This window comes from Cyanistes caeruleus, chromosome 5 (assembly GCF_971803275.1).
Source record: "Cyanistes caeruleus chromosome 5, bCyaCae1.hap1.1, whole genome shotgun sequence".
In the NCBI taxonomy this organism is placed as follows: Eukaryota; Metazoa; Chordata; class Aves; order Passeriformes; family Paridae; genus Cyanistes; species Cyanistes caeruleus.
In genome coordinates, this window is record NC_141705.1 from 384,215 (window position 1) to 411,801 (window position 27,587).

Below are 27,587 nucleotides of genomic sequence, written 5' to 3' on the forward strand. Positions count from 1 at the left end.
GTGACTGGGCAGATGAGGGCTGTCTGCTAACTGTTGTTGGCTGTTGCAAAGAGACTCTTTTTGTTTGTGGTCTGAGCCTTTATTGATTGACAGTTTCATTCTGCTCTACAGCTGTCAGGCTATTCAAATAGCAGCAAACCCCTATGACTCCATAGGATGCTCATTCTCAAGTCAGAGGTACCCTTTGTACCTTTTCTTTAAGCAGGACATTATCCTTGAGTTTCACCTGCTTCTCTTTTCCAAAGATCCAGAATAGGTTGTTATACCTATCCAAAAATAGTCATTTGTAGAATAATGCCCTAAAGACTTCTCCTGTGGGAAGGAGGGAACTCTGGCAAGCTGACATTTTTAAAAATTTATTTGATTATGATGAACAGGGATTTCATCTGAATTTAAGGGCAATGCTGTTGGAGAGATCCTAGACACTTGTGTTCTTTTATTTTTATTTTTATTTTTTCTTTACAGACCAAACACAATCCTCAGGCTTCGATTCAATCACTTTGCCACAGAGTGCAGCTGGGACCATTTGTATGTGTATGATGGAGACTCAATTTATGCTCCCTTACTGGCAGCTTTTAGGTAAGTTCCTCTTGGTAAGACTCTTAACTGTAGCCAGTGGTATTTTCTTAACTTAGAGCCTGACTTAAATGTAGCTTCTGACACTGTAAATATGATCCAGTAATCCAAGTGTGTAATGCTGCAAGTGCAGCACATATAGCGAGCGTCCTTTTGTGCACTGTTTGTCAGCATAAACAATTAAGGAGTTGTCTTTTGCTTTTACAATGAACAAGTCATGTCACTGCACTCTAGCATGGAAGTATTATGTTTTCATTTCCAAATTCTGATTCTTTGAGGGACAAAAAATTATTGTCATCTGTCTGGGCTGCAGATGATTTGGTGTGCAGGCTTCTTTGAGAGGAGAAAACTTCTCCTTTTATGGGTTTGAACATGATTTATAAGTTAAACTTGTACTGTGTCAATGCAGACAGAAGGGCAAAAGCCAGCTAATGTTGTAGACATAGCATAGAATTATTTTTATCTTTTCTGTACCTTAAACTTCAAAATTTTTAGTTACTTGGAACATGTTCAGTATCAGCAATGATGGATTAACCTTGTAAAAGCATAGAATCACAGGATGGTTTGGGTTGGGAGAGATCTTAAAGCTCATATAGTGCCACCCCAGCCATGGCAGGGACAGCTCCCACTGTCCCAGGAGCTCCAGCCCCAGTGTCCAGCCTGGCCTTGGGCACTGCCAGGGATCCAGGGGCTGCCCCAGCTGCTCTGGGCACCTGTGCCAGGGCCTCACTACCATCATGAGGAAGGATTCCTTTCAATGTCCCATCTCTCCCTGCCCTCTGGCAGTGGGAGGCCATTTCCTGTGTCTTGTCTCTCCATCCCATGTCAAATGTCCCCTTGATGTGTAAAAGTATCCATTCTGCCAGTGGGTTACAGGTATTTGACTCGTCCATGTGATGAGAGATCAGTGTTGATGCTGGTGAACAATTGACATTTCATGCTGAGACCTAAACATAACATATGCTTTTCTTTATTTCAGTCTTGCAGTGACACCACTACCTTAAGATTTTTATTCTTTAAACTGAAATTAGGAAAATAATCCCAAGTTATCTATGGAAAAAAACTAACGGTTCCTGTGGGACCCTGCTTGCTACAAATGGCTGCGTAACTATTTCCAGAATTAACCTTCTGCTGGGCTTCCTCTCATTTGTGAAATGAGGGTCTAAAAATACTTCATGTTTTTTCTAGAAAATCCTTGTAGTGTCTATGAGAGAAGATGAGCCGAAAAGTTGATAAAAATTTAAACCACCACGTGGTGTTTTTGGTCTTCAACTGCAAAGGTAGAGTTGTTTTGGAGTGAAAAAATGTTTCCTGTAAAGTTTCAGACTAATGTGAGATCAAAACAGGACACCTCATTTGAAGAAGGAGCAACCTTTCTCTTGTCAAAACTTCCAAAAATGTGGCAATGCCACTTGGAAGTGCTCTCCTGGTATCATGCCTTGATTGATGTGCAAGAAGAGGAAGAAATGTCATCTTGACCCAATGTCATTTTGTTCTAATCAAGCTATTTTTTAATACACTGGAGAAAAGGTGAAATGATGATTTGTGCCTGCCATTTCTTGTGTGTTTTCCAAAAATTAATAGGCTTTTAAAATTGAAGTTATAAGTAGTTCACAGCATTAAAAGTTATTTAAACTGGGAAATCTTCTGTAAATCAGGAAGCCTGAGTGTGAGGGCAAGCAAACATGAGCTTACTACAATAATGTTTTTGAGGTAGGAAAAAAACTTACCTAAAAACAATTTTAATTGTTTCTTTAGATGACTTTTGAATTTAACTTCATTAGCAGTGAGCTGTGGTGTTCAGTAATCCATGTTCAGAAAATGGCAGATGCTTCTCATTTTGGTAAAGTACCAGAAAGCATCTGTTGAAAAGCACGTTTCTCTAATACAAAATAAATGCATGGGAATTTTTTAAGAGCAGTGTTCATATTTTCTCAAATTACTTGGGTTATATTAAATTTATTATTACCATAACCATATTTCCTTGTTCATTATTTTTGCACCCTGCCAGGAGATTTGCAAGACTGAGCTTTGTACAGCTGGACCTTGTAAGCTTTCAGAGTTTGTTGATAGACACTGTAAATTCCTTTCTCTCTGAACTCAGTTTTTGGTCCCTCCCTTGCTTTTTACAGCAGTTCCCTGAACCTTCACTTCTTTCACTGCTCTTATCTTGTTTTCTTGACCTTCTGATACTCATTTATGTTTGTTCACAAGATATTTATCCTGAAATATCCATCCATCCATCCATCCATCCATCCATCCATCCATCCATCCATCCATCATCCATCCATCATCCATCATCCATCATCCATCATCCATCCATCCATCATCCATCATCCATCATCCATCCATCATCCATCCATCCATCCATCATCCATCCATCCATCCATCATCCATCATCCATCCATCCATCCATCATCCATCCATCCATCCATCATCCATCCATCATCCATCCATCCATCATCCATCCATCATCCATCCATCCATCATCCATCCATCCATCCATCCATCATCCATCCATCCATCCATCATCCATCCATCCATCATCCATCCATCCATCCATCCATCATCCATCCATCCATCATCCATCCATCATCCATCCATCATCCATCCATCATCCATCATCCATCCATCCATCCATCCATCCATCATCCATCCATCATCCATCCATCATCCATCCATCATCCATCATCCATCCATCATCCATCCATCCATCCATCATCCATCCATCCATCCATCATCCATCCATCCATCATCCATCCATCATCCATCCATCATCCATCCATCATCCATCATCCATCCATCCATCCATCCATCCATCATCCATCCATCATCCATCCATCATCCATCCATCATCCATCCATCATCCATCCATCCATCCATCCATCATCCATCCATCCATCCATCCATCATCCATCCATCCATCATCCATCCATCATCCATCCATCCATCCATCCATCCATCCATCATCCATCCATCCATCATCCATCCATCATCCATCATCCATCCATCCATCATCCATCCATCATCCATCCATCATCCATCCATCCATCCATCCATCATCCATCCATCATCCATCCATCCATCATCCATCCATCATCCATCCATCCATCATCCATCCATCATCCATCCATCATCCATCCATCCATCATCCATCCATCATCCATCATCCATCCATCCATCATCCATCCATCATCCATCCATCCATCATCCATCCATCATCCATCATCCATCCATCCATCCATCATCCATCCATCCATCCATCCTTCCATCCATCCATCCATCCATCCATCCGTCATCCATCCATCATCCATCATCCATCCATCCATCCATCATCCATCCATCTCTATCCCTCTATCTATGTATCTATATATCTATCTTGTATATATACATACATACATATATATATATATATATAATGTGATCTTGGGAACTTGGGAATCCTCAGCACTGGACTGTAGGGAAGCTTTAAATTTAAATTTATCAATTTTTAACAGCAATAAATATTTGCTTAATGCTAACATTTACACTGTTCAATGTGTGCATAGGCTAAACTCCTTGTAGTCTGAGAGCTCCCAGAGTGATCTGGTCCTGCACATTAAGCTTTTTTTATTAAACAGTGTTAAAAATATCTTTGCTGGTTTATATTTGTGACCACAGGCACAAGATTGTGTAAATGTGCTGCTTCAAAAATTCAGTAAAAGAGTATGGAAACAAATGCAGTATTTTTGTCAGCACTGGTGAAGAAATCTGAACTAGATAAACTCCACTCAGCACCTGTGAACTTTGTTGGTTTTGTTAACTTTACTCCACATTAAATATTTACCAGAGCTGGTTTTGCACCTTTAGTTTCATTTTTCTCTGGTTGGCAGCGGGTGTTTTCCTCATCAAACCCAGCTGCTCTTCTGTAAGACTTTTGGCAATGGTCCAGAAGCTCCTGGTGGTTGCTATCAGGTGCCAGATAGATGGCCCCATGAACCCACGTTCCCTCAGGCAACAGGATCAGCTCACCATCCTTTTGTTACTTGCCAATATGGCACTTGAGCACCCAAATTCGAGTGTAGGGGTGAGTTGGAAAGGTTTGATCCCTCTCTCAGGGCAAGGTGACCATCAGAGCCCTTTGCCCAAGACTTTGTCCAGTCAAGGTCTGAATTCATCTTTAGGATGGAGATCTTGTTGATCATCTGAGTCAGTGGTCCAGAGATTGGTGTTAAGATAATGATAAAAAATTAATCTAATATTAATGTCTAGCCACAGTCTCTTGCTGCGACTTGTGTGTTGCCTCTTGTCCTTTTCTTGTGAATCTCTGGTATTCCCTTCTCTCTAATCTCTCCTGAGGTAGTTGAGGTCAAAAATTAGGTTTCACCCTTCTTCATCTGTCTCTCCTTGAAGTTAAAGAAACCTCACTCCTTTTACCTCTCCTCATACATAGATCATATGGTTGACCCTCCTCTATTTTTTCCTTCTATTCCCTCAATTCTTTGCCAGAAATTACAACTGACCTTGCTGCCATGGGAACGTGTATCCAGCTCGGGGGCTTCCAACAGCAGAAGGACCTGCAGCTGCTAGAGCAAGTCCAGAGGAAGCCACAGAGATGCTTCAAGGGCTGGAGCTTCCCTGCTGTTAAGTCAGGCTGGGAGAGCTGGGAATGTTCCCCTGGAGAAGGGCAAAATCCTTGCAGGGCCTGAAGGGGCTCCAGGAGAGCTGGAGAGGGACTGGGGACAGGAGCCAGGGAATGGCTCCCAGTGCCAGAGGGCAGGGCTGGATGGGATTTGGGCAGGAATTGTTCCTGGCAGGGTGGGCAGGCCCTGGCACAGGTGCCCAGAGCAGCTGGGGCTGCCCCTGGATCCCTGGCAGTGCCCAAGGCCAGGCTGGACACTGGGGCTGGAGCTGCTGGGACAGTGGGAGCTGTCCCTGCCATGGCTGGGGTGGAATGAGATGATCCTTAAAGTCCCTTCCAGCTTGAACTGTTCCATGATTCTGTGGTAACAACAGTTATGTAAGCATCGAGGTGGTTTTTTTGGGCAAAGCCCCTGATCTGGAGGGTTCTGCAGACAGACAAGCTTCCCTGTAGTGGTGCTGCAGCAGCTGGGTCTGCCTGTACTGCAACAAGGGAAGAAGATTTCTAGAAAGATTGTAATTTGAGGTGCTGCCAGCTCTATAATGAATCTATCGCCTAATTTTTTTTAGTATGTGTTGTTGCAATGGCTTTGTTTCCTTAAAAGTCCATGTTTGGGAGTCATCTTGCTTCATTTAATACAATAAATTTGAGATGTCTCCTGATACTTTCCTCTCTCCTTTTTTATTTTTTGCTATTGTTTTATTTTTAGTCTTCTGTAACTTCTATTTTTAATCTGTTTAGTTTTACTCTTGTAGTTCTGAGTATAAATGACATGGACTGTTTTTTAGTAACAGAGAAATCTTGCCATTTTGTGTACATGTGTGTCCAAATGAATCAAAGTATATAAAAATTAGGATAATTCTTTTGCATTGGATTTCGATGGATTGCAAAGCTGATTTTTCAGTATCATCTTCCTTTTACTCCTCCATGAACTCTACTCTGTATTTTCACCCTTTCCTCTTGTGCCTCCAAATTGTGCCTGTTTTCTGCTCAGTAGAGCTTCTCATGCTTTGATCTCTCAATAGGCTGTGTCTCAGGAGGAAATGAGGAATATGCCAGTACCATGATACTCACAGCAAATCCAGGAGAAATAATAGAGGAGGTGCCCTTTGTTTTGGGCATATTGGGAATATTAGGAAGGAATTGTTCCCCTTGAGTGAGGGTGGTGAGGCCCTGGCACAGGTGCCCAGAGCAGCTGTGGCTGCCCCTGGATCCCTGGCAGTGCCCAAGGCCAGGCTGGACACTGGGGCTGGAGCTCCTGGGACAGTGGGAGCTGTCCCTGCCATAGCAGAGGGTGGAACAAGAGGATCTTTGAAGTTTCTTCCAACTCAGGACATTATATATTTTGCTGATTCTCTGATACTGTTTTACTTTCTGCCACTGACTTCACCAATCCAGTTTACAGAAAACAGATGTTATTTCAGTCCAAACCAGAAGTTTGCCATTCCCTGGGTGTCACTGGGCAGCTGAGCTGGGTAGGAGTGTTTGTTTGCTTTGGAGTAGAGATGGTTGCAAAATGTTTTGAAACCTTAAGAATGGAAATAAAAGCAGCATGTTGTGAAACATGCTAATCTTGGCCAGAGTTGAGTTGCTTAGAGATTCTGGATCATAATTTAGAGGATGTTTTGCATAATCCTTTATCATTCTGATTCTGCCTATTGGATTGTTTTTCATGGCAGATGTAAATCCTGTTTGTGCTTCTGTTTATTCCATATGATGCTGGGTGCATTCTGATTTATTCACTGTTTTTGAGGTTCAGCCTTTCAGGGATCTGATCATTCCCACTGTGTTGAGTTCTCTTCATGGTTTTCTCTGAAAGAAATTAAAATGCCCCCTCCCTGGAAATGTTCAAGGCCAGGTTGGATGGGACTTGGAGCAGCCTGGTATGGTGGTATGGTGGAAGGTGTCTCTGCCCATGGCAGGTGCGTTTGACTCGATGACCTTTAAGGTCCCTTCCAACCCAGACAATTCTATGATTAAGTTTTCTTAGACTGCTTTAAATTTGTGTGGGTGGGGTAACATTCTTTTTAGTTATTTACACATGAATCACCAGAAAAAGATATAAGCAGGGAGTAAGTGGGATGCAAGCGTTGTTACGGAGGTACCTGTGTTCTTGTCAAACAAATCCCAAATTTGAGATTTCCATGAGAAAACAAAGAAGTGTGTAGTGATAGTGCTTTTATTAGGAAAGATTATTGAAGGGAATTTTTGTCTTGCCTTCCACTTGCTTTGCCCTGTAATATTAGTGATAAGTGCTGAAGAAGAAACTAGAACAAAGGGATTTTTTTCTTGTCCCTGACCTGCAGTTTGCCTTACCGAAATTATTTTCAAATGTTTGCTTTCCTGAGATGTACTGTCCTATCGTGTCCATTACAAAGGAGTATTATGAACCAAAGAAGAAGTTTGTTAGACTTTTTGTTCTTTGGTTTTGTGGGGGATGGTCTTTTGGGAGAGAGAAACTTCATAAGTCTCAAATGGGAAGGAAACAAGGCACCTCTTCCAGAGACATGAAAAAGGAATTAATTTTGCTGTTTAATCCCATATCCTTGAGAAGCAAATGAGCACCAGGGGGAAATTTGGCTTTCTCATGAGGAAATATCAGCAGATGTGCTGGAGTTGTTTAGCCAAAACATGGGATCAGGTTGCAGTGATTTTATGGTGTGTTGGTAAAATGTAGGGTATCTTTTTGTCTACCATAGGACTTGTTGTGTAGGTAGGGCTGTAGTGCAGTTTGCAGTGTGATCCTGCTGTAGGTAGCTCGTTCATCTGCTGGTTTTGGTGCAAATACCCCAAAATCTATGGCAAAGAGGATCCCTGGGTGTCTATTCTGTTCTTGGAACACACAGTTGTATCATGGGGAGAGAAAGATTCAAGTCACAATAAAGTGCTTTTCAGGTGGTATTAATGGATGCTGTGGATAGCTGGGAGTCATTTCCTTGGGCAGATAAACTCATTTACTCTGTCTTAGGAAACTGTCTTCAAGTGCATTTGCTTTCTATTCCAGATAGATGTGAAAAGAGGAAAAGGAAGTTCTTCTTTGGGGGGAAATTCTTTTCATCATTGCTTTTTAGTTGATGGTGGCCTTGGATACTCAGGAGTCGCAGGGCATGGGACAAGGCTGGGCTATTTTCCTGGGAAAGCGGCTGGAGCTGCCTCTAGTTCCCTGCCTGACATGCTCTGCTCTGCAACTGGAAGTCTCTGCTTGTCACAAAGCTTTGACTTTGCCTTTGAAAATGGGTGTGAGGCTTGGGAAAGATGGATCTGTACAGGAAAATAGCAGCTGACTGTGAACAGGGGGTGCTAGACAATGTGCTGTACATGGATAAAGGCTTTTAAAAACATAAATTCAATAGACTTTGAATTTGTGCCCACTGTGATGTGTTCTGTATGAGGGAGGAATCAACCTTTTCGTTTTGGTTTTGTCAGACTTCCGTTAAATGAAGAATAAACATTCCCTCTCAGATACGAAGTATTTAGTACAATAGGTAAATAAGTAGGAACCTTTTTCAAAGCTCATTTTAGTTTGTCAGTTTACTCCAATTATTTTGACAAACCATTATATAAATCTGTAGTGTGTCTGGAATACTGTAGATAGTCTTGCCCACCATCTTTGCTTCTCTCTGCCAGTCTTGGAAAACAAAAAGGCTGGAGGATCTCAGAGAACCTGGAAGGGTGAGAGAAACAGCCAAAGTCATCCAGAAGTGTGAAGCAAAGAATGAGGTGGGAGTTGAGAGTGTGACAGGCTGCTATGACAGAAAAGACAACAAACATGGATGTAATGAGTCAGGTGGAGCTTATAAAAGAAGGGATGATGGAAAGATGTGGTGCAGTTGAGATGCCTGAGGGATGAGATGGCATCCAGAGGGACCTGGACAGGCTCAAGGAATGGCACTGTGGGAACCTCATGAGATTCAACAAGGTCAGGTGCAAGATCCTGCATCAGATTGGAGCAATCCCAAGTGTGAGAACAGACTGGGGGATGGAGAGATTGAGGACAGCCCTGGGGAGAAGGACTTGGTGATGCTGGTGGGTAAGAAACTGGACATGCCCTGGCCTTGTGAGCTGGGACCCAGAATTGCCCCTCATGTGCTGGACTGACCCCAGTGTGGGCAGCAGGGGAGGGGGGATTCTGCCCCTCTGCCCTGCTCAGGTGAGGCCCCACCTGCAGAGCTGCCCCAGGCTGGGCTGATCCCAAAGGAAAGGTGGGAATTGTGTCCCGGAGCCCCTCAGGTCAGGCCCCACCTGCAGAGCTGCCCCAGCCCCGGGGCCAAGAGCAGGAGGACGTGGAGCTGCTGGAGAGAGTCCAGAGGAGGCCCCGGAGCTGCTCCAGGGCTGGAGCCCCTCTGCTCTGGAGCCAGGCTGGGAGAGCTGGGAATGTTCCCCTGGAGAAGGGCAAAATGCAGGGAATGCTGAGAGTCCCTGCAGGGGCTCCAGGAGAGCTGGAGAGGGACTGGGGCCAAGGGCTGCAGGGCCAGGAGCCAGGGAATGGCTTCCAGTGGGAAAGGGGAGATTGGCCTGGGATTTTGGGCAGGAATTGTTCCCTGAGAGGGTGGGCAGATCCTTGCACAGATGCCCAGAGCAGCTGGGGCTGCCCCTGGATCCCTGGCAGTGCCCAAGGCCAGGCTGGACACTGGGGCTGGAGCTCCTGGGATAATGGACAGGGTCCCTGCCCATGGCAGGGGGTGAAATGAGATGAGCTTTAAATCTCTGGTTTAAATTTCTAATGCAAACAAGTCTGTGATTCTATGGCTGGCTGTTCATATTTCTCATAGTAAGGGAACCCAAGAGGCAGCAAGTCAAAATTGGATAGAGTAATCCTTTCTCTGCTATTGTAAATTGTTAACCTCACTGCTATAGATTTTTTCAGGTGAAAATGATTAAGAAAGGAATTGGATAGAAACATGGTTTATGAATGGTTTATTTAACTGTGCTGACTTGGGTGCATTCTCCAAGTCTAAGCATTTGAACTGGGTATCTGGAAGGTGGAATACACATCACCAAAATGCTCTGTACTTGCTCAATTTGTCACAGTCATTCCCAGTCATTTGTGTAGCCCACAGTCAGGAGGAGATCTTTAGTTTGATTTCATAATAAAGATTTTATTCTTTTGGGACACATTAATTTCTGTTTCTAAACATGCCACCTTGTTTTATGAATGGGACTTGCTTAATTTATTGCTGAGTAACAAGGGGAAAGGTTTTTGATAAGGATAACTATCTGCTATTAAGGACAACTACCTGAAGCTATTCTGGATAGCTTCAGGTTTTCTTAGGTTAAATACTTTCCATATACATTTATTTATGATTCCACAAATTTGTTATACTTTAAATAATGGAAATACATCAAATTTCAGTTATTTTATTGAAATTCAATTATTTTATTTAAAGTACTGATGTATTTACTCTTGTTGCTTTGCTCCCTTTTATTTCACTTCTAATATTGTTCTTTTACTTTTCCAGTGGTCTTATTGTTCCTGAGAAAGACAGCAATGAAACAGTACCCGAAGTTGTAGCTACTTCTGGATATGCTCTTCTACATTTCTTCAGTGATGCTGCCTATAATCTCACAGGGTTTAACATCACCTATAAGTAAGTGGCACCACTCCACAGTAATGCTGAAGGTTGAGCAAAAGGAGTTTTCCCCTTTTTTCACTTTTGTTTTGAAATAAACAATTGCCATTGAAGTGTGTAATTACGAGCAGACACTTGAAATTAGAGTTTTGTCTTTGTTATACCCCTGCAACAGCTAATAAGTGGCATGCCCTTAATGTTGTAACTTTTCAATTGCAAGTGTGAACAAATATTTGTTCCAAAAGACATCTTATTATTTACTTTATGTTATTATATCAGTTGGATTATATCTAATCAACAAGAATTGATATGTTTTGTGCACATCTGTGCTCTTGAGTGTTCTGCAGGGATACTTCTGCACAGACACTTTTACCATCAGCCACACTTTTCACTTGAGAGACTGGGCTGTACCTGCTCTTGAGCATCCTTACCTTGGGCTGTGCTTTCTTATTCAATCCCTGGATCGAATCCCTTCATCTGGCTTCTTTTTGTTTTGGACTGGTTTTATATTCTTTCATTCATGTTCTAAACAGATGGATGCTTTCTGTTCACTGACATGTATTTAGTCCTCATTGATGAGCTTTTTAAAAGTAATTCTCGTGTGCTCCCTAATTCATCAGCTGCTTTTAGAAAGGTTTTGTCTTGAGGGAAATGTGTGGACATACTCACAGAGGTGGAAGGTTTTGCTTCTGCAGGGCTCGTGAGCTTTGCATTTTTTTGCTCCTACAGATGCAAGTTATGTTTGTTTCACACTGGGGGATTTAGTTTGGGAGTAACCTGCCAAAGGTCTCACCTATTTCAGAAAAAACAGCTGGGAAAACTTCAGTCACAACTGAAAAACTTGCACAACTTGCAAAAATTGGGTTTCTCTTAAAATAAGGAGCTTAGTTTTTGAATATCAAGTCTCAGTGCTTGCACCTTCAGTAAGAACATAAATATGTGCTTAATAATCCACATAAGAGTGAATTCTTTAAAAATAGGGGGCATCCAGCACCCCTTGAAAGCTCCATAAGAAGATGAGGAGCCTTTGCAACGTTACTTAAATCAGAAGAGCTGAAGAGGCAGTGTTTTCCAAGTCTGAATGATTGCATAAACCAAGACTCCATCTACTGCCAGCTGTTGGTTTTGCACCATTGGATTAAAATACTCTCTTCAAGAACAATACTCTTTTAATTCTTCATTTTCTTCATAATCCCAAACAATTTTCAAGTGCTGCTTTGTGTTCTGGTTCTTAGGTTTCCTCATAACATTTTTTTCAGCAAGTAGATTAAATGGTACATAAGAGTCTTCATAGTTACTATTGGGTGTAGGGACTCAACAAACACTTGTGAAATTATGTCTTGGAGCCAGTTACAGTGAGAAAAATGGGTAGTAATTCCCATCTGTGAATGATTCTGGTTGATACACCAGAAAAGCTGGAGTCTGGAAACTAATATGATCTTAAAATTTGGACCTTTACCGAGGATGTATCTGGTTTTGCCTCAGCTACATTGCAGATATAAAATCAGAAATTATTTAAACCAGGCACGTCTTTTGCTTGAGTTTCATCTCCAGTTGTTCTCTTGGTAAGAAGATCCTAGAATAGCACCTAATTGTGATCAGTTTGAGTATAGATTGCACAGACACCACAGTAACCTTATACTCTGATTAAAGTCCTCACTAACTGTTGGGTGTTTTAAGGCAAATCATTTGCCTTAAATGGCTAAAAATCATATTGGTAATTTTCTCAGAGGAGCTGAGAGTTTAATTTGTGAAGTGAAGCAGTTTTGTAGGAATTGAGTACAAATCTCTACGGTCCATCATACCAGGTACCAGATGATCATCTCTTGGTTTGTAAAGATTTGTGTCAACTTTGTTCAGTGTCACTCTTGCCTTTGTTAATAATTCTTGGGAATCTGCTTACTTCCTGACAAACTGCTTTGTGCTCTGTCCCCAGTTTCAATATGTGTCCCAATAACTGCTCTGGCCAAGGGGAGTGCAGGCTCAACAGCAGCACCATGGCCCTGCAGTGTGAGTGTGCCGAGCGCTGGAAGGGAGAGGCTTGTGACATTCCCTACTGCCCGGAGAACTGTGGGGCACCTGAGAGAGGCCAGTGCAACCCCAATGGCTCTAAAGCATGTTTGTGCTCTGCAGGCTGGCAAGGTGAGTCTCCTGGTGAATATACAGAACTTTTGGGGAGCATTTTCTATGTATGGAACTGGCAGTTTAATTGGGAGTACCTGGGAATGTTCTATGTGCCAAGTATTAGCATTTTGACTAGGAAAAGAGTATCTGCTTTTAAAATTTAAAAGATCACACTTCATTTGGGAGGATGGATATGCTGGAGAGGAGGCCACAGAGAGGCTCCAAGGGCAGGAGCCTCTCAGCTCTGGAGACAGTTTGGGAGAGCTGGGGATGTTAGTGTGGAGAAGAGAAGGCTCTAGGGAGACCTCAGAGCTGCTTCTAGTGCCCAAAGGGCCTTGCTGATAGCTGGAGAAGGACTTTGGACAAGGGCCTGGAGTGCCAGGACAAAGGGGAATGACTTTAAATTGAAACTGGGTTGTTTCAGATTAGATATAAGGAGGAAGTATTTTACAATGAGAGTGATGACACCCTGGCAAAGAGTGCCCACAGCAGCTGTGTCTGTCCCTGGATTCCTGGCAGTGTCCAAGGCCAGGTTGGACAGGGCTTGGAGCAAACTGGGATAGTGCAAGGTTTCCCTGTCTATGGCAGGGGGCTGGAAGGGGATCTTTCCAACCCATACCAGTCTGTGATTCTGTGTTCTTTTACAATTGCTTTTAAAAACAACTTTGTCACCATCTAAAGTGGGACCAGCCTGCGGTGTGCAGGCATCCCTTCAAACCTCATTCCTGTGCACCTAAAGCAAATTTAAGCCTGGTTGCCATAGCTGACCTGTTTGAACATGCAAAATGCCTTGTTCTCATGTCCAGCAGAGCTGCTCAGCCACGTCCAGCCTGATTGGGTGCTATGATTTGGCCTGAACATACATTTTTCCTTTGCAAAGACCTACTGACATGTGGAATTAGTCTCATATTAAATGCAACCAGCTACAACACTAGCAGGAGACTGACTTCCAACTGAAATACAGGCTTTGGAAAAAACATGTTTGAAATCTTCTTTTCCCAGGTCCTGGCTGTTCAATTCCTCTTCCTGCAAACCAGTCATTTTGGACCCGGGAGGAATACACTCTTCCAAAACTTCCTAGAGCATCTCACAAAACTGTCATCCATGACAATAAAATGTGGATTGTTGGAGGCTATGTCTTCAATCATTCTGACTCTCAGAAGGTTTTAGCGTGAGTATAAACCCAGATAATCGAAACTAAGGAGAGAAACTTAGATTTGAGAGTTACTTTTAGGAAATGCCATCTGACATGCTTTGCTTTAGTCTACGTTTCATCTCCGAGGGAAATAACCATAATAAAAACTCAGGCTCACGTTTGAGATGGGGGAAAATCTTGCTGAGGGGTGCTAATTTTGGAAAAGTATAAGGTTCCTGATGTTCAGTGAGTTTTTGATTCATCTGTACCTGACAGCATTTAACTATTCTCTGTATATTTCTGGACCAGCTCCTAAATTATGTCTAGCCTCATATTCAAAGAGGGTAGTTTTGCTTCAGTATTTTTAGGCCTTCCCTGTGTTGTGTCTATGTGACTTTAGTTTTTGGCTCCTTAATTAACACATACTGATTACTCTGGGTGGTTATCCTCAGTGGATGGGACACCAAACAGGGACTGGCATTAGGTTGAGGACATATATGCAATTGTTTGAGGAGATTTAACAGTAACTAAAATATCAAGTAATAATCATGTATTTCATGGGAATACTCCATTAAAAAAAACACAGCTTTTGTATTGTATTAGGGCAGATCTAGGCAAAAGCTGGATTTTTTTTTCTGGGGTACTCACATACCTCAGTTTGATGGACCTAAGTGAGAGCTGTGCATTCTGCACTCACATCCTGAGGTAATAGTTCTTATAGGGGAAGAGGAGCTGAAAACACACATTTTAATGTAGAGCAGTTGCTAGTTGCACCAGCAATTTACTCCTACAAAGTCACACCTCATGTTTTAATAGGATGCCCTATGGCTTTGTTGGATGCTTTCTCAGAAATGATTTTATCTCACAAGGCCCTAAGCCTGGCAAATATAGTGCCTTATTTTAAACAAAAAGCCACAAGCCATTTTCAGGGCAGAGGGTTTATGATATTTTAAGTGTGAATGGCAAAGACATAATTAAAAAGTGCTTTTTAAGAACTGGCAGAGTGTTTTTAAACAAGTAGTTGGAAATTACCTAAGTTTAGTGTAGAGTTTTCCTACTTTTTTGAGGGAGAGATGGTGTAGGTTGTCACAGATTAATAGGCAATGCATTAGCTCTCGGGTTTCTATTGAAAAGGAAACAGGGAAAAGGAAATCAATACGTGGATGCTGAGTAACAGAGCAGGCTCAACTGGATTTTTTTTTTAACCCATAAGTAGTTTTTGTGAGCTTTGTGCATGCTGAAATCACGGCAGGATTTATTATTTCAATAAATAATTATATCTAACATATTCTATTGGTAAATAATTTTCCCCAAATTATAGAAAGGACAAGAAATCATATTCTCAGCTTTAATATCTATTCCTTGGAAAATAATTCAGTTTTTATTATACAGGTATGATCTTATTTCTGAAGAGTGGCTTCCACTGAACAACTCTGTGAACACAGTAGAGATGAGATATGGTCATTCATTGGCATTGCACAAGGTAAGCTCAGTGTTCTAGACTCCCTTCCCAGCTGATTTCCCCTTCTTCTATTCTGCTTCCCCCTCCTCACCCCAGATCAGTCTTGCTTTGGGGAGAAGAGTTCCTCATTCAGAGGCTTGTCCATGCTCGGCCCAGGCTATACATTTGTGCTCCAGGGAATCCTTGGGTGGGTGCCCTAGGAAGTCTGTGGTGTCTCTGCCTGTGTGCTCCTTATTTGCCCTTCTTCCAGAGATTTTGAAGATGACTGAGGTCAGTGAGGTCATTTCTTTCTTGCTCTCTGTGCTGACAAGACATGCGTGAGGCTGAGTTTGCTGCCTTTGCTGTAGATCATGTGAATATTTTTAAAAGCTCTGTTGTCCAAGATACCAAAGCAGAGCTGGGGAATTAGGGATTTTTGTGACTTGCTGTGCAAGTGAACTTCTGAATCTGATCTTCTAGCGTCTGACACAGCAAGCAGATTTGTCTGTTTTTACCTCCTTTCTCACTTGTGTGACTTGCTGTGAGTGCACGCCATGTGACAGCAGGATGACATAGTCTTTGGAAAGGAAATGAGCTGATCCTTTATTGATCTTTGGGTTTTGGAATGTTATATAGCTCAAACAGTGTAAAACTTAAAGACTCAAAAAACTCCACACACTGTCATTCACAGAGTACTTGAAGAACCTCAAAACACAGAAATTCATCATGGAATCAGAAAATGGTTTGAGTTGGAAGGGACTTAAAAGATCATCTAGTCCCGATCCCCTGCTGTGGTCAGAGACCTTCCACTATCCCAGATGGGTCAAGCCCCATAGAGCCTGGCCTTGGACACTTCCAGGGATGGGGCAGCCACAGCTGCTCTGGGCACCCTGTGCCAGGGCCTCCCCACCCTCACAGGGAAGAATTTCTCCTCAGTATCCCATCTAATCCTGCCCTCTGGCAATGGGAAGACATTCCCTGTGTTCTGTCACTCCAGGCCCTTGTCCACAGGGGACTTTATTAAGTAACTTCAGACCTGCAGCTTAATTCCTTACCAAATAGCTGCTTCCTAAATGCTGAGCTCCTTGGCCTTATTTTATCTGCCTTCTTTCAGGATAAGATCTACATGTATGGTGGTAAGATAGATGCGACGGGGAACGTGAGCAGCCAGCTGTGGGTGTTCCACATCCCCAGCCAGAGCTGGGCTGCGGTGGTGCCCAAGGCCAAGGAGCAGTACGCCGTGGTGGGGCACTCGGCGCACATCGTCACGCTGCACGACAACAGCACCGTCATGCTCGTCCTGTTTGGGCACTGCCCCCTCTACGGCTACATCAGCAACGTCCAGGAGTACAACCTGGGTGAGTGGGGCCCTCCTGCCAATCCCTTCAACTATGAGAGTTGGTTTGAAAGTTATTTAAATGACTCATGTTCAGATAGCAAAACACAGGCAAATGTGTTCTCTTCCTCCTGTTTGTATTTACAGGTAGTTGAACCTAACATATTTGTATATGTTTTGAGCAGACAGCCACATGCCTCCAGCTTTATACACGGTTTTAGGTCCCAAAGACATAAAGCTGTAACTGAGAGGTAAAGCAGGGCAGCTCTGGGACAATTTAGATTATTTTTCCTCTCTCCCTCTGACAAAACATACACCTCTGAAATTATTTTTCAATTCTGCAATTATGATAATGGCTGTAACAATTCAGACCAAATATCTGCTGAACCTGACACCCATATCCCCAGCAGCAGATGCTGTGGGAAACAGGTGCTGAATTTCTGGATTCCCGTATCCCTGATAGGATCTGACTCCCATATCCTGGAATAGTCCAGGCTCTGATTTTAGGATCCAGAGATTTCTGCTATCATCAGTGGAGAAGCACAGGAAGCTTTTCAGGTAAACTGAACTACCTAATTCAGAAGTGGAGGCACGTTCCTGGCTCCACAGACCATGTGGACATCCTAGTTAAGCACAGGAAGTTCACAACAGGAATGTGCTGGTTATTCTCAGGAATAATGGCCCTGTCTGCACTTTGGACCTGTTATCCTTGTCCTCCAGTCATGCTGATCCAGAGGATCTACTGGAGCCTGATTCTCTGCAGTCCATGTGGGCGAGATTTTTTCCTCTATGAGAAATCCAGAGAGAACCAGAGTGTGTTGGGGCAGTGATTTGTTTTTGCCATGTGTGATCTTGCAGACTGTTCAGTTCCTTTGCAGTTTGTGTGCCTGCTCTGGCCTGGACTTGGGAAGCTTGTATACAAGGGTTTCATTCAGCACTTACTACAGAGATTTGGTGTTTAATCTGGTATTTTTATTTCAGTTGTCATTATAATACGTCTAAAGTGCTTCAGACCAATGTTATTTTAGTGAGTGAGATATAGGATCATGAATCACATGTTAGTTTTTTACTGCAGTGTTCTTCACAGTCAGACTTGGTTTCAGTGCTGTCTGGCTTTATATATATATATTTATATATATACATATATAATGTAAAAGTGCTCTTGAGTCCCATTCCAAATCAAGTCACAGTGCTGGTGATAATAAAAGATTTTAAAATCATATAAAATTTGGGGAGTTAGAAAGAAAGTTAGGCTTGGCAAGCCCTGGGAAAAGTGTTTAAAGTAAGCCCTGGGAAGTGTTAGGCCTTGTTCTTGCTAAAATCATGTGAAACACCACCTGTGTAGTCAGTATATGATAAATGATACAATTGTTAGATGTGATTAGATATAATTATTGTTTAAAGAATCATGAGAAGCTATGTTAGCAGTTTGGGGGGATCATGAGAAATCCATACTTGGGTAAAATCAATGCATGCAATAGAACAATGTAAGCTTAATAATTAATATGTAAGTTATATAATGATAGAATATAAAAACATGTTCAGCTCAAAACCAAGGCGGGTCAGATTTGGGTCTGTACACCCCTGACACCCAGAGCTCTTTAATAAAGTACCTTCATGTAATCATTCTGTGATTATGTGTTCCTGAACGCTAACACTGGCATTTTCATGTCATTGAAATGCAATCTATTATTTGTCTCGCTTTTATTTCTTATTTACTTAGCTTGTGTGCAAAATGTAATAAATGACTGTGGAAGAGGTATTTCTGCTCCAATTAAAAATACCTGGCAATGCTTCTTGACAACAGACTTTTTGAAGGAGGATGTTTCTGAATATGAAGTGATAGAGGCAGTGTCTAGATCTGAGTCAAGGGAATCCCAGTTTATTTCACCACATTGTTGATGAGTTATTAATGCAGAGAAGTTAACCATGTTTTGTCACTCATATTTTTCAGTGACAAATACCTGGAGCATCTTACAGACGAGTGGAGCTTTGGTGCAAGGAGGATATGGTCACAGCAGTGTTTATGATCCAAATACGAGATCAATCTACATCCATGGGGGTTACAAAGCGTTCAGTGCCAACAAGTACAGGCTGGCAGATGATTTGTACAAATATGAAGTCGATTCCCGTATGTGGTAAGTGGTTCTTCTTCTGTCTTTTTCCTGTTTACTCCCCTGTCAGTTTTGTTTCTAGTGAACAAGATAATGGGTATTTGATAAGGGTACAGTGGCTTATACATACCTGAATTCAGGATAGATGCTGTGATCTTGTATCTCTTGTTTTTACGTCCCGTTATGAATAGAGAATGATACAATCAATATCATCAGGGCTGTGAACAAGCCAAGAGGTCCATTTTAATCTTTTGTTTGATTCAAGCTGAAAAGAAAAATATTTGATGTTTTTTTCATGCTAGGCATACAGCCTGTGCATATGAGTGCAGTTACTGCAGTCAAGCAATAATCATTCTGCAGTTAAGGCTGTAAAAGAATTTCTATTATAACCCTATTTTCTTCTGGCTCTATAACTGCTTGAAATGTTCATTTCTTAAGCTGAAATCTTCTGGGATTTGTTCAGCCCAAAGGTGAGTTTTATTAAAAAGCTATAGCCACACTTCATAGCCTGGAGCAACAGAGGTGAAATACATTTTCCTTAATTCTGTGTTTTTCTTAACATTGATTCTAAAGGCTCCTGACAAAGAGGAGACTGTCTTTTGGGTTAACATATGTAAATTTGAGTCACTGCATCTCTTATTGGGTGTTAAAATAGCTTGTGTTTCTGCAACATCTGTTTGTGAGTCTGTACTGATGAGGAAGGTAATGAGTGACTAATTTCCACTCAGTTGTACACACAGAAATAACCCCACTTCCTCTCTGGATGAATTTGATCTTCCACTTTAGCCATGGAGTGGACAAATCTGCCTGAGTAGGCAGAAACTTAACAAAGTGACAATGTTCTTCTAAACTCTTGCAGCACAAATTTTCTTTTGTGACACTTATTTTGTCAGTCTGGCAAGCCCTGTTGAACAAGTGGAGAGTGTAGGACTATCTGGTCATCTCTATCTCTGCGTTCTTTTGTGTCCTTGACTCTTTGTTTTATTCTTCAGTGATTTAGGCCCTCTATTTCCTTGTTGAATCTCACTACCTTCCCATGGGCCCTCTTCTTGAGCTCCTTCAGGTCCCTCTGGAACAAATCCTGTCCCAAAGGCGCATCAAGCACACACTCAATTTGATGTTCCTTAGTGGAAGGGACCTTAAAACTCAACCCATTCCACCCCTTTTCACTGTCTCAGGGTGCTCCCAGCCCCAGTGTCCAGCCTGGCCTTGGGCACTGCCAGGGATCCAGGAGCTGCCCCAGCTGCTCTGGGCACCTGTGCCAGGGCCTCAACACCCTGCCAGGAACAATTCCTGCCCAAATCCCATCCAGCCCTGCCCTCTGGCACTGGAAGCCATTCCCTGGCTCCTGGCCCTGCAGCCCTTGGCCCCAGTCCCTCTCCAGCTCTCCTGGAGCCCCTGCAGGGACTCTCAGCATTCCCTGCATTTTGCCCTTCTCCAGGGGAACATTCCCAGCTCTCCCAGCCTGGCTCCAGAGCAGAGGGGCTCCAGCCCTGGAGCAGCTCTGGGGCCTCCTCTGGACTCTCTCCAGCAGCTCCACGTCCTCCTGCTCTTGGCCCCGGGGCTGGGGCAGCTCTGCAGGTGGGGCCTCACCTGAGCAGGGCAGAGGGGCAGCATCTTCTTCTTCTACACAAATCCTCTCAGAAAAGTAGGAAAATTCTCAGAAATATGATCCTCTGTGTTCAGTGCCATTAATCCTACTGATTCATGTTGAGCTCAGTGGTGAGTTTGATTAGTGCTTCCCATGATTTAGTCATCGATGAGCCAGCGTGTTGTACAGGTATTAACCTGCAGGATTCCATTTTCAGGAGCTGTATAGATTTCCTTAAAATAGAATTTTTAGTTGTGAGCAACAGATGCTGCCCAGTGTGAAAGAATTTTTTGGGTTACTATAAAAGCAGAGTTACTACAAAATATTGGAGCCCTCCCAGGCTTTGTTCAAAAGACAAGTTAGTGGGAAAACTTGAGAATCCCTAGGGAAGGAATTGATGATTTGAAGATCCGTAGCTTTGGAAAGAGGCTCTCATAGATATATTTCTCTTATTAATTGGCAAAGCAAATAGAAAGATGAGAATGAAGTTACAGGTGGAATTGAACAGTGTGGAATGTCATTGTTAAGTACCTCATTAGAAAAGTAGTTAGATACTATCAACCTCCTCTCTGCACCCTCAAAATGTTCTTCATCTTGGGTTTATGGAGTGTTTTGCCATTGCCAGGCACTTAGCAGTCTCATTAATACATATATTTTTATTTCTGAAGGACTATTTTGAAAGACAGCCGATTTTTCCGCTACTTGCACACAGCTGTGATAGTGAGTGGGACCATGCTGGTGTTTGGAGGAAACACTCACAATGACACCTCCATGAGCCACGGAGCCAAGTGCTTTTCTTCAGATTTTATGGCCTATGATATTGGTAAGTTCTTGCAGAAATTATAACAAACCCCAAATACTTGTCTGTTCCCAGGGGCTGTCCTCAGTTTGTCTCTAGAATGCCTGATTTACACGTGGGTGTGTTATCCCAAGTGGTGCTGGGCACAGGGATATGCAACAGGAGAGGCTCATTAGCCTGCTACGGAATTCCAAGCAAATGAGGTGCAGTGATTTCCAGTTACAGACAACAGCAGTTCCTTTGTCAACAGTTTATACACAACCTTGGGCATTAGAAATTAGGTTTTAAAGGGCATATTGTTACAGAATCATAAAATCATGGAAACATTAAGGAAAAAACCTTTAAGATCAAGTTCAACTGGCAACCCAGCACCACCAGCAGTTTTACCACTAAACCACGTCCTCAAGTGCCACATCCACACATTTTTTGAACACTTCCAGAGACAGTGACTGCATCACTGCCCTAGGCTGCTTGTTCCAGTGTTTTTCAACCCTCTGCATGAAAAAATACTTCCTCATATCTAATCTATATCTTCCCTGGCTCAGCTTGAGTCTGTTTCCTGCCCTGCTCTCTCAGCCATAAATCTATTCTAATATTTTGAGTGTGTTTTAATCTATGATTGGTCAAAAATTTAAGTTCTTAGGACAGTTACAAGCACTAGACCCTGCTGGAACTCAGCCTGTACAGTACACGCTCTTGTTTTAACTGCTTTATTCAATAATAAAGCCCAGTTACTAGGTTGGATTTGCTGACTTTCAGTAGCCAGGAGAGGGCAGCATTTATTTGTGGATTTGGATTCCTGAGACTGAGTTTAAGAAGAACAAGGAAAGAAGAGGTGAAATAACATTAAAGAAGGTACATACACACCCAGGTAATTCGCAATGGGGAAAAATGCCACTCAGTACTCTGACATTCACCTTTTGCTCTCAGAGTGCTCTAAATGTGGCTTCCCTGGAATAATCCTGTAAATCTGAAATCTCAGGGTGGCTGTTCATCAAGATCTCTCTCCTGGTTCGTGAGAGGAAAATGCGAGTGAATACTTGGGTCATCAGGGTTTGTTATCCTTGTGCCCTTTTGCTCTCTGTTACAGCAATCATCCCACTCTGCCTCCTGTGATTTCTAGTCACATCCCTCTGGAACCTTTGTGTGCTCCTAGATAGCTTTATTTTGATTTTTCTTTTAATTGAAGAATTAAAATGAAGTATTTGACCAGGTTGCATGGGGCTTGGAGCAGCCTGGTCTAGTGGAAGTTGTTCCTGCCCTTGGCTCAGAGCTGAAATGACATTGTTTTAAGGTGCCATCCAGCCCAAAGTATTTTGTCATTCTGTGGCAGTCATGAACAGTTTGATTTTTCAAACTTTGGTAGCAACAGTGATAGATTTTTCTTTCTGCATTCTGCTATATGCCCTGAACTACTGAACTCTCTGTTAGGTGTAAAACACAAATTGCATTAATTTGACAAAATATGCCAATAATGATGTTCATTTTGATTCAGTTTGGGTAACAGACAGGTTCATGTTACATGACATGAGTGATGTAGTCCACATCCCCAGTTCTTACCAGATATCCGCTGATGTGTGTGGAGCTTACACTGATTTTACCTCACATGATGGGTGAGAAGTGTTCTTGAGTCCCCTCATTCCCTAGAGAAGAGGCTCTGAGCCTGAAAAGAACCTCTTTTTTTTCTTCAGAAATAAGACCACTTATTTTATTTTCTTCATTGCAGGAGCCATTGTGCATCCCATTTCTTTATCCCAAGTGGCTAGGAATGCACTAGGGTGGTGGCTCATCATTTGTGTCACAGCAGAAACACCTTTTCAGTGGTTCTTGATGCATGATTGCTGCAGTAATTAATTACCCTGGTCATGCTCATGTTGGTCTCCATGGGAATAAGCCCATTTAACCCCCGTTACCTATCCCTTCATGCTCCCAATGCACAAGTTACCCAGGAGAAAACCCAGCAAGGTCAGTTGATACTGAAAGCCTTCAGTGGAGAAGCTTAATCATTGTCTTTATTCCCTACTTTTATAGTATGCTGTCTGTCTGCTTTACTTGTTTTTTACCTCTTGTTGATTAGCAATCATGACTGATTAATGATCACAGTGATGGTTGGAAGACTGGAGAGAAGTGGAATTAAACCCAGTCTGAAACGAATGCCTCAAACCCAGGTCTTCTCCTTAACCTTTGCCATTAAAGCTTATTTTGATAGTAACTAATTTTATTTACATCATCAAATTTTTCTGGTTTTCCCTCCTCAAATTTCCAAGTAATCAGAGCACATGCACCGAGTATTGGGAGGACATAAAATCTTTTTTCAGCGTGGGGCAATGCTAACAGCTTGCACTGAGATGTGTGCTGGGGGTGAGCAATAAAAATTCTTAAATACTTTTTTATGCTCTACTTGACCAGGCTGGGGAATGTTCAGCCCAGATTGTCCAGGTATTGCCTAGTTTGCACAGGTTTCAGGATAACACTCCAGCTGTGTGTGCATGTGTTATTCTCGATTCTCAGGACAAGCCTTTGGATTGTTGACGTTTGGGTTGGGTGAGCACTCGGGACAGAGCTGCCTCACAGTATTTTCACTATTTTCTGCTGACTGAAATGGCCAATTAGCTCTTTCTGTCCCCAAAACTGGTCTCTCTGGCCTTTGTCCAAAAGCTTCCTGCTCTGCAGAAGCTTTGGATGGAAAAATGCCTCACTTAATCCTCCACCTGCTACTTATATAAAGGTGCTACTTTTAAATGGATCTTTTCTCCCCACAGAAGAGAAACTAAAACTCTTCTATTTACCCCATCAAAATTCTGATTCTGATGACAAACACAGGGAGAGGCTGGATGTTTTCCTAGTTGATATGTTCTGTTTGAACAGTACATTTAAGGAATCCTGGCATTGTAAGTTTTAGGTTAAGTCAGGAAGGAGAAGATTCTTCGTAGTCTCAGAATTACTCAGTTTTTCCAATACTTGATCTCTGGTTAAAAAAAGGAGAAGAAGCTTAGAAAGAAAAATATTACAGGCCTTCTATTAGTCTAGAAAAACATGTTTCTTGGCCTTACATAACACACAACTTAATGGCTAAAAAATTGCAAATTGCTGTCCAATTTTTCTGAAGTCTCCTATTAAAAATTGGAACTGTCATGCTTGGCTTGTGTGTAATGCTGGGCTAGGTAAATTCTTTGAAAATGGAGCAAATGACATGTAAAAATAAATTTCAAAATCACAGTTTATCAAAGTACGAAATCTGTGTATTCTGTCTTTTCTTTATCAGCACTCTTTAACAAAATTGCTCTGCATCTGTTGTTTTATCCAACAATTCTCCAATTAAATTTAATAAAAATTATAACTTTTTTTCCTTTGCCCTTGCAGTTTATCCATGGAATAGTTTTTTTGTGGGTTTGTTTTTTTTTTTTTTTGCAGATGGTCAGTCCGTGACACAGTGGTTTTATCTCATATTAAAGAATCTTAGGAGTATTTGAGGGCTCTGTAGATCTTTACAGAAGATTGACTTTTCTGTCTTAATTGTGTAAATTGCATCTAAATTGTGTAAATTGCATCTGGGATATTGGCCCCCAAGGTGATCCATTCCCTTTATGAAGTTTAAGTGTTAGGAGTTGGACTGACTTTTCCTACTTTTGTTCCTTTGCTCAGTGGGTTAGATGTTTCTTAATTTGTTTTTTCTCCCATGCTGCCCAAAGGAAAAAATTACCTGAGAAACCAAGTAAAAAATGAAGCAGAACTTATAAATTTTATGCTAATAGAAAAAGATGGAATAATCTAACATTGTATTAAAAGAGAAAAACAGCCACAAATCCTTAAGCTATGATGAGTGAAAAATATTTTCAAAAACATGGGTATCTGCCCTCTAGGAACATAATGGCAATGGGAGAAGTAAAAAAAGATAAGTCTCTGTTCTCAGTGATACTGGTTTGGGGCAAAACTGCAAATTATTCATGTATAAACAGATAAAACCAGAAGTTGTTACATCGTGAAAAATCCTACTAGGAAAGGAGGAAAAGCAGCTTCTTCTTGTCCTGTTCCCTGAGAGGAGAGCCCGGCTGTCCCCTCCTGCCAGGGACTTGTGCAGAGCCAGAAATTCCCCCTGAGCCTCCTTTGCTCCAGCCTGAGCCCCTTCCCAGCTCCCTCAGGAATTCTCCAGCCCCTTCCCAGCTCCCTCAGCAATTCTCCAGCCCCTTCCCAGCTCCCTCAGCAATTCTCCAGCCCCTTCCCAGCTCTGTTCCCTTCCCTGGGCTCGCTCCAGCCCCTCAGGGCCTTTAACGAAAGATCACAGGTGCATTGGCATCTTTTAGGAAGGATCATGCTGTGTGAGTTCTCCTTCATTATCCAGAGAAACATTTCTGAGATGGGTGTTTTTCCCTTCCAGCCTGTGATCGATGGTCTGTCCTCCCTCGCCCAGCTCTCCAGCACGATGTGAACAGGTTTGGGCACTCTGCTGTGCTGTACAACAGGTAAGGGCAGAGCTGTTCCCCAGCTCTGGGAATGTGCACGTGTGGATGAGGAGCTCTGGAGCACCTGAGGGGCTGTCACAAACCTCCCTGTCCACGGGGGTTTGGGCTGCCCCCTCCCTGCAAGGGTCCAAGGCCAGCTTGGAGGGAGTTTGGAGCAACCCGGTTCAGTGGAAGGTGTCCCTGCCCATGGCATGGGGTGGAATGAGGTGGAATTTAAGGTTCCTTCCCATCCAAACCATTCTGTGAATCTCTGAAATTTTTCAGATCTTTATTCTTGTAGTGTCTTCAGTATTCACCTGTTAGATCAGCCCTTCTTCACTGGGCTAAACTGTCTCAGTTCACTTTGTTTTTTCAGTAATTTGACTTTTTAAAATTATTTTTATATATATTTCTATTTTTTATTTATTTCATAATTTTGCATTTCAGTGTATTTCACAGTTATTTCTTAGGTGCACTGACAACATTTATTTTGAAATCTGAATTTCAGTCATGCTTTTTAAATTTTATTTTTTAAATTTTTTACGTTCCTTATCCTATGGGGCTGCTCTTCCTCAGGTACTTGGGGAAATCTTAGGTGAGATTTTGGCTGTTAAGCCTTAGACACTGTACTGGTATCCTGGCTTCCAGAATACCTGTTACTGAATCATTGCAACCAAGTTTGAGAAATTAATTTCATAGGAGTTCTAAAATAGAATGAAAATCATAATAAAAATATTTACTATTCAACCAAATCTTATCTGTTATTTAGCCAAAACCTATCTTGGCTCTCCTTCACCATAGTTTTAAAGGTGCATTGACAGACATGGATGCACAGAGAATTTTTATGTGACATTTTTGTATAGCTACTAAAATTTAATGTTTTGCCTGATGCAGCTGTGATACTGAAGGAGGTTTGAAGTCCCCCACTCCTCCCTCTACAAAATATTATTTATATTGGGGGTTGTTTGGGGTTTTTAATTGATGCAGTGACTCTGCTCAGTTGTTACCAGCCATGCAACGTGTGGTTTTCTTGCAGAGGAGCAGAGAGAGTGACAGCACCAATTGTTTGTTGTCAGTTTCTGAACTCTGGTTTAATCCTGTGATACCATCTCCACAATTTTTAGTCTTCCTCTGTGCCTTGCCTGTGTAGATTACAGGAGGATCCCACATTTTTTGCAGCATTTTGTGTATAATCATGTTGATCAGGTCCCCTGAAAGTTTTGGCTGAAGGGGAAGATTGGTTCATGACCTTGAATAGCTTTGAGTCTGTGTTGAGTCTTGCTGGCTTCTCTGAAACAGTGAAATTTGTCTGACCTTTTCTTTAGTGCCCCTCTTAACCAAGAGCTATTTATTTGGATTTTTATATGCTGGCATGTAATAAAGCACTTCCCTCAGACCTTAAATCCCATTTACTTGGAGCAGTGGTCTGTCCATGAAACAGCTGTGAATTTTTCTCTCTTTACTTCCATGTTGTCCAGCACCATGTACATATTTGGAGGCTTCAACAGCCTCCTCCTGAGTGACATCCTGAAGTTCACACCTGAGAGATGTGAGGCTTTTGACAAGGAGACGTCCTGCCTTCGGGCAGGTCCTGGTGTCAGATGTGTGTGGGCTCCCCGCCCTCCTCGCTGCATCCCCTGGGAAAATGCAACAGTGGAGCAGCAGCAAAAGGTCCTTGAAGACTGTCCTGCCAAGCCAGGTATGTGTCACATTCTTTCTATTCCCTTTTCTGAAAGGTGTGCAGGCTCTTTTTCTGAATTCTGTCCTTTGTTAATTGTAAGTCATTACAAGGCCAGTTTTAGTTGGGGCTGTGGTTGTCCTTCCTGGGACCCCTTCCT

At 42.3% G+C, this 27,587-nt stretch overlaps 1 protein-coding gene across 3 annotated transcripts in view; it reads left to right on the plus strand.

Moving 5' to 3' along the window:
• Positions 1-27,587, plus strand: part of ATRN (attractin) — a 148,383-nt gene that overhangs the window by 37,209 nt on the left and 83,587 nt on the right. For all 3 annotated transcript variants that reach the window (XR_015286516.1, XR_015286517.1, XM_086887864.1), the window contains exons 3-12: positions 466-579; positions 10,657-10,785; positions 12,704-12,909; positions 13,894-14,062; positions 15,419-15,509; positions 16,582-16,825; positions 18,758-18,941; positions 21,177-21,331; positions 25,686-25,770; positions 27,228-27,448. Coding sequence is in view for 1 of the 3 variants with exons in the window: in XM_086887864.1 (XP_086743990.1) it covers positions 466-579; positions 10,657-10,785; positions 12,704-12,909; positions 13,894-14,062; positions 15,419-15,509; positions 16,582-16,825; positions 18,758-18,941; positions 21,177-21,331; positions 25,686-25,770; positions 27,228-27,448 (1,598 nt within the window). In the remaining 2 variants the exon portion in view is untranslated. The remainder of the gene's footprint in view (positions 1-465; positions 580-10,656; positions 10,786-12,703; positions 12,910-13,893; positions 14,063-15,418; positions 15,510-16,581; positions 16,826-18,757; positions 18,942-21,176; positions 21,332-25,685; positions 25,771-27,227; positions 27,449-27,587) is intronic.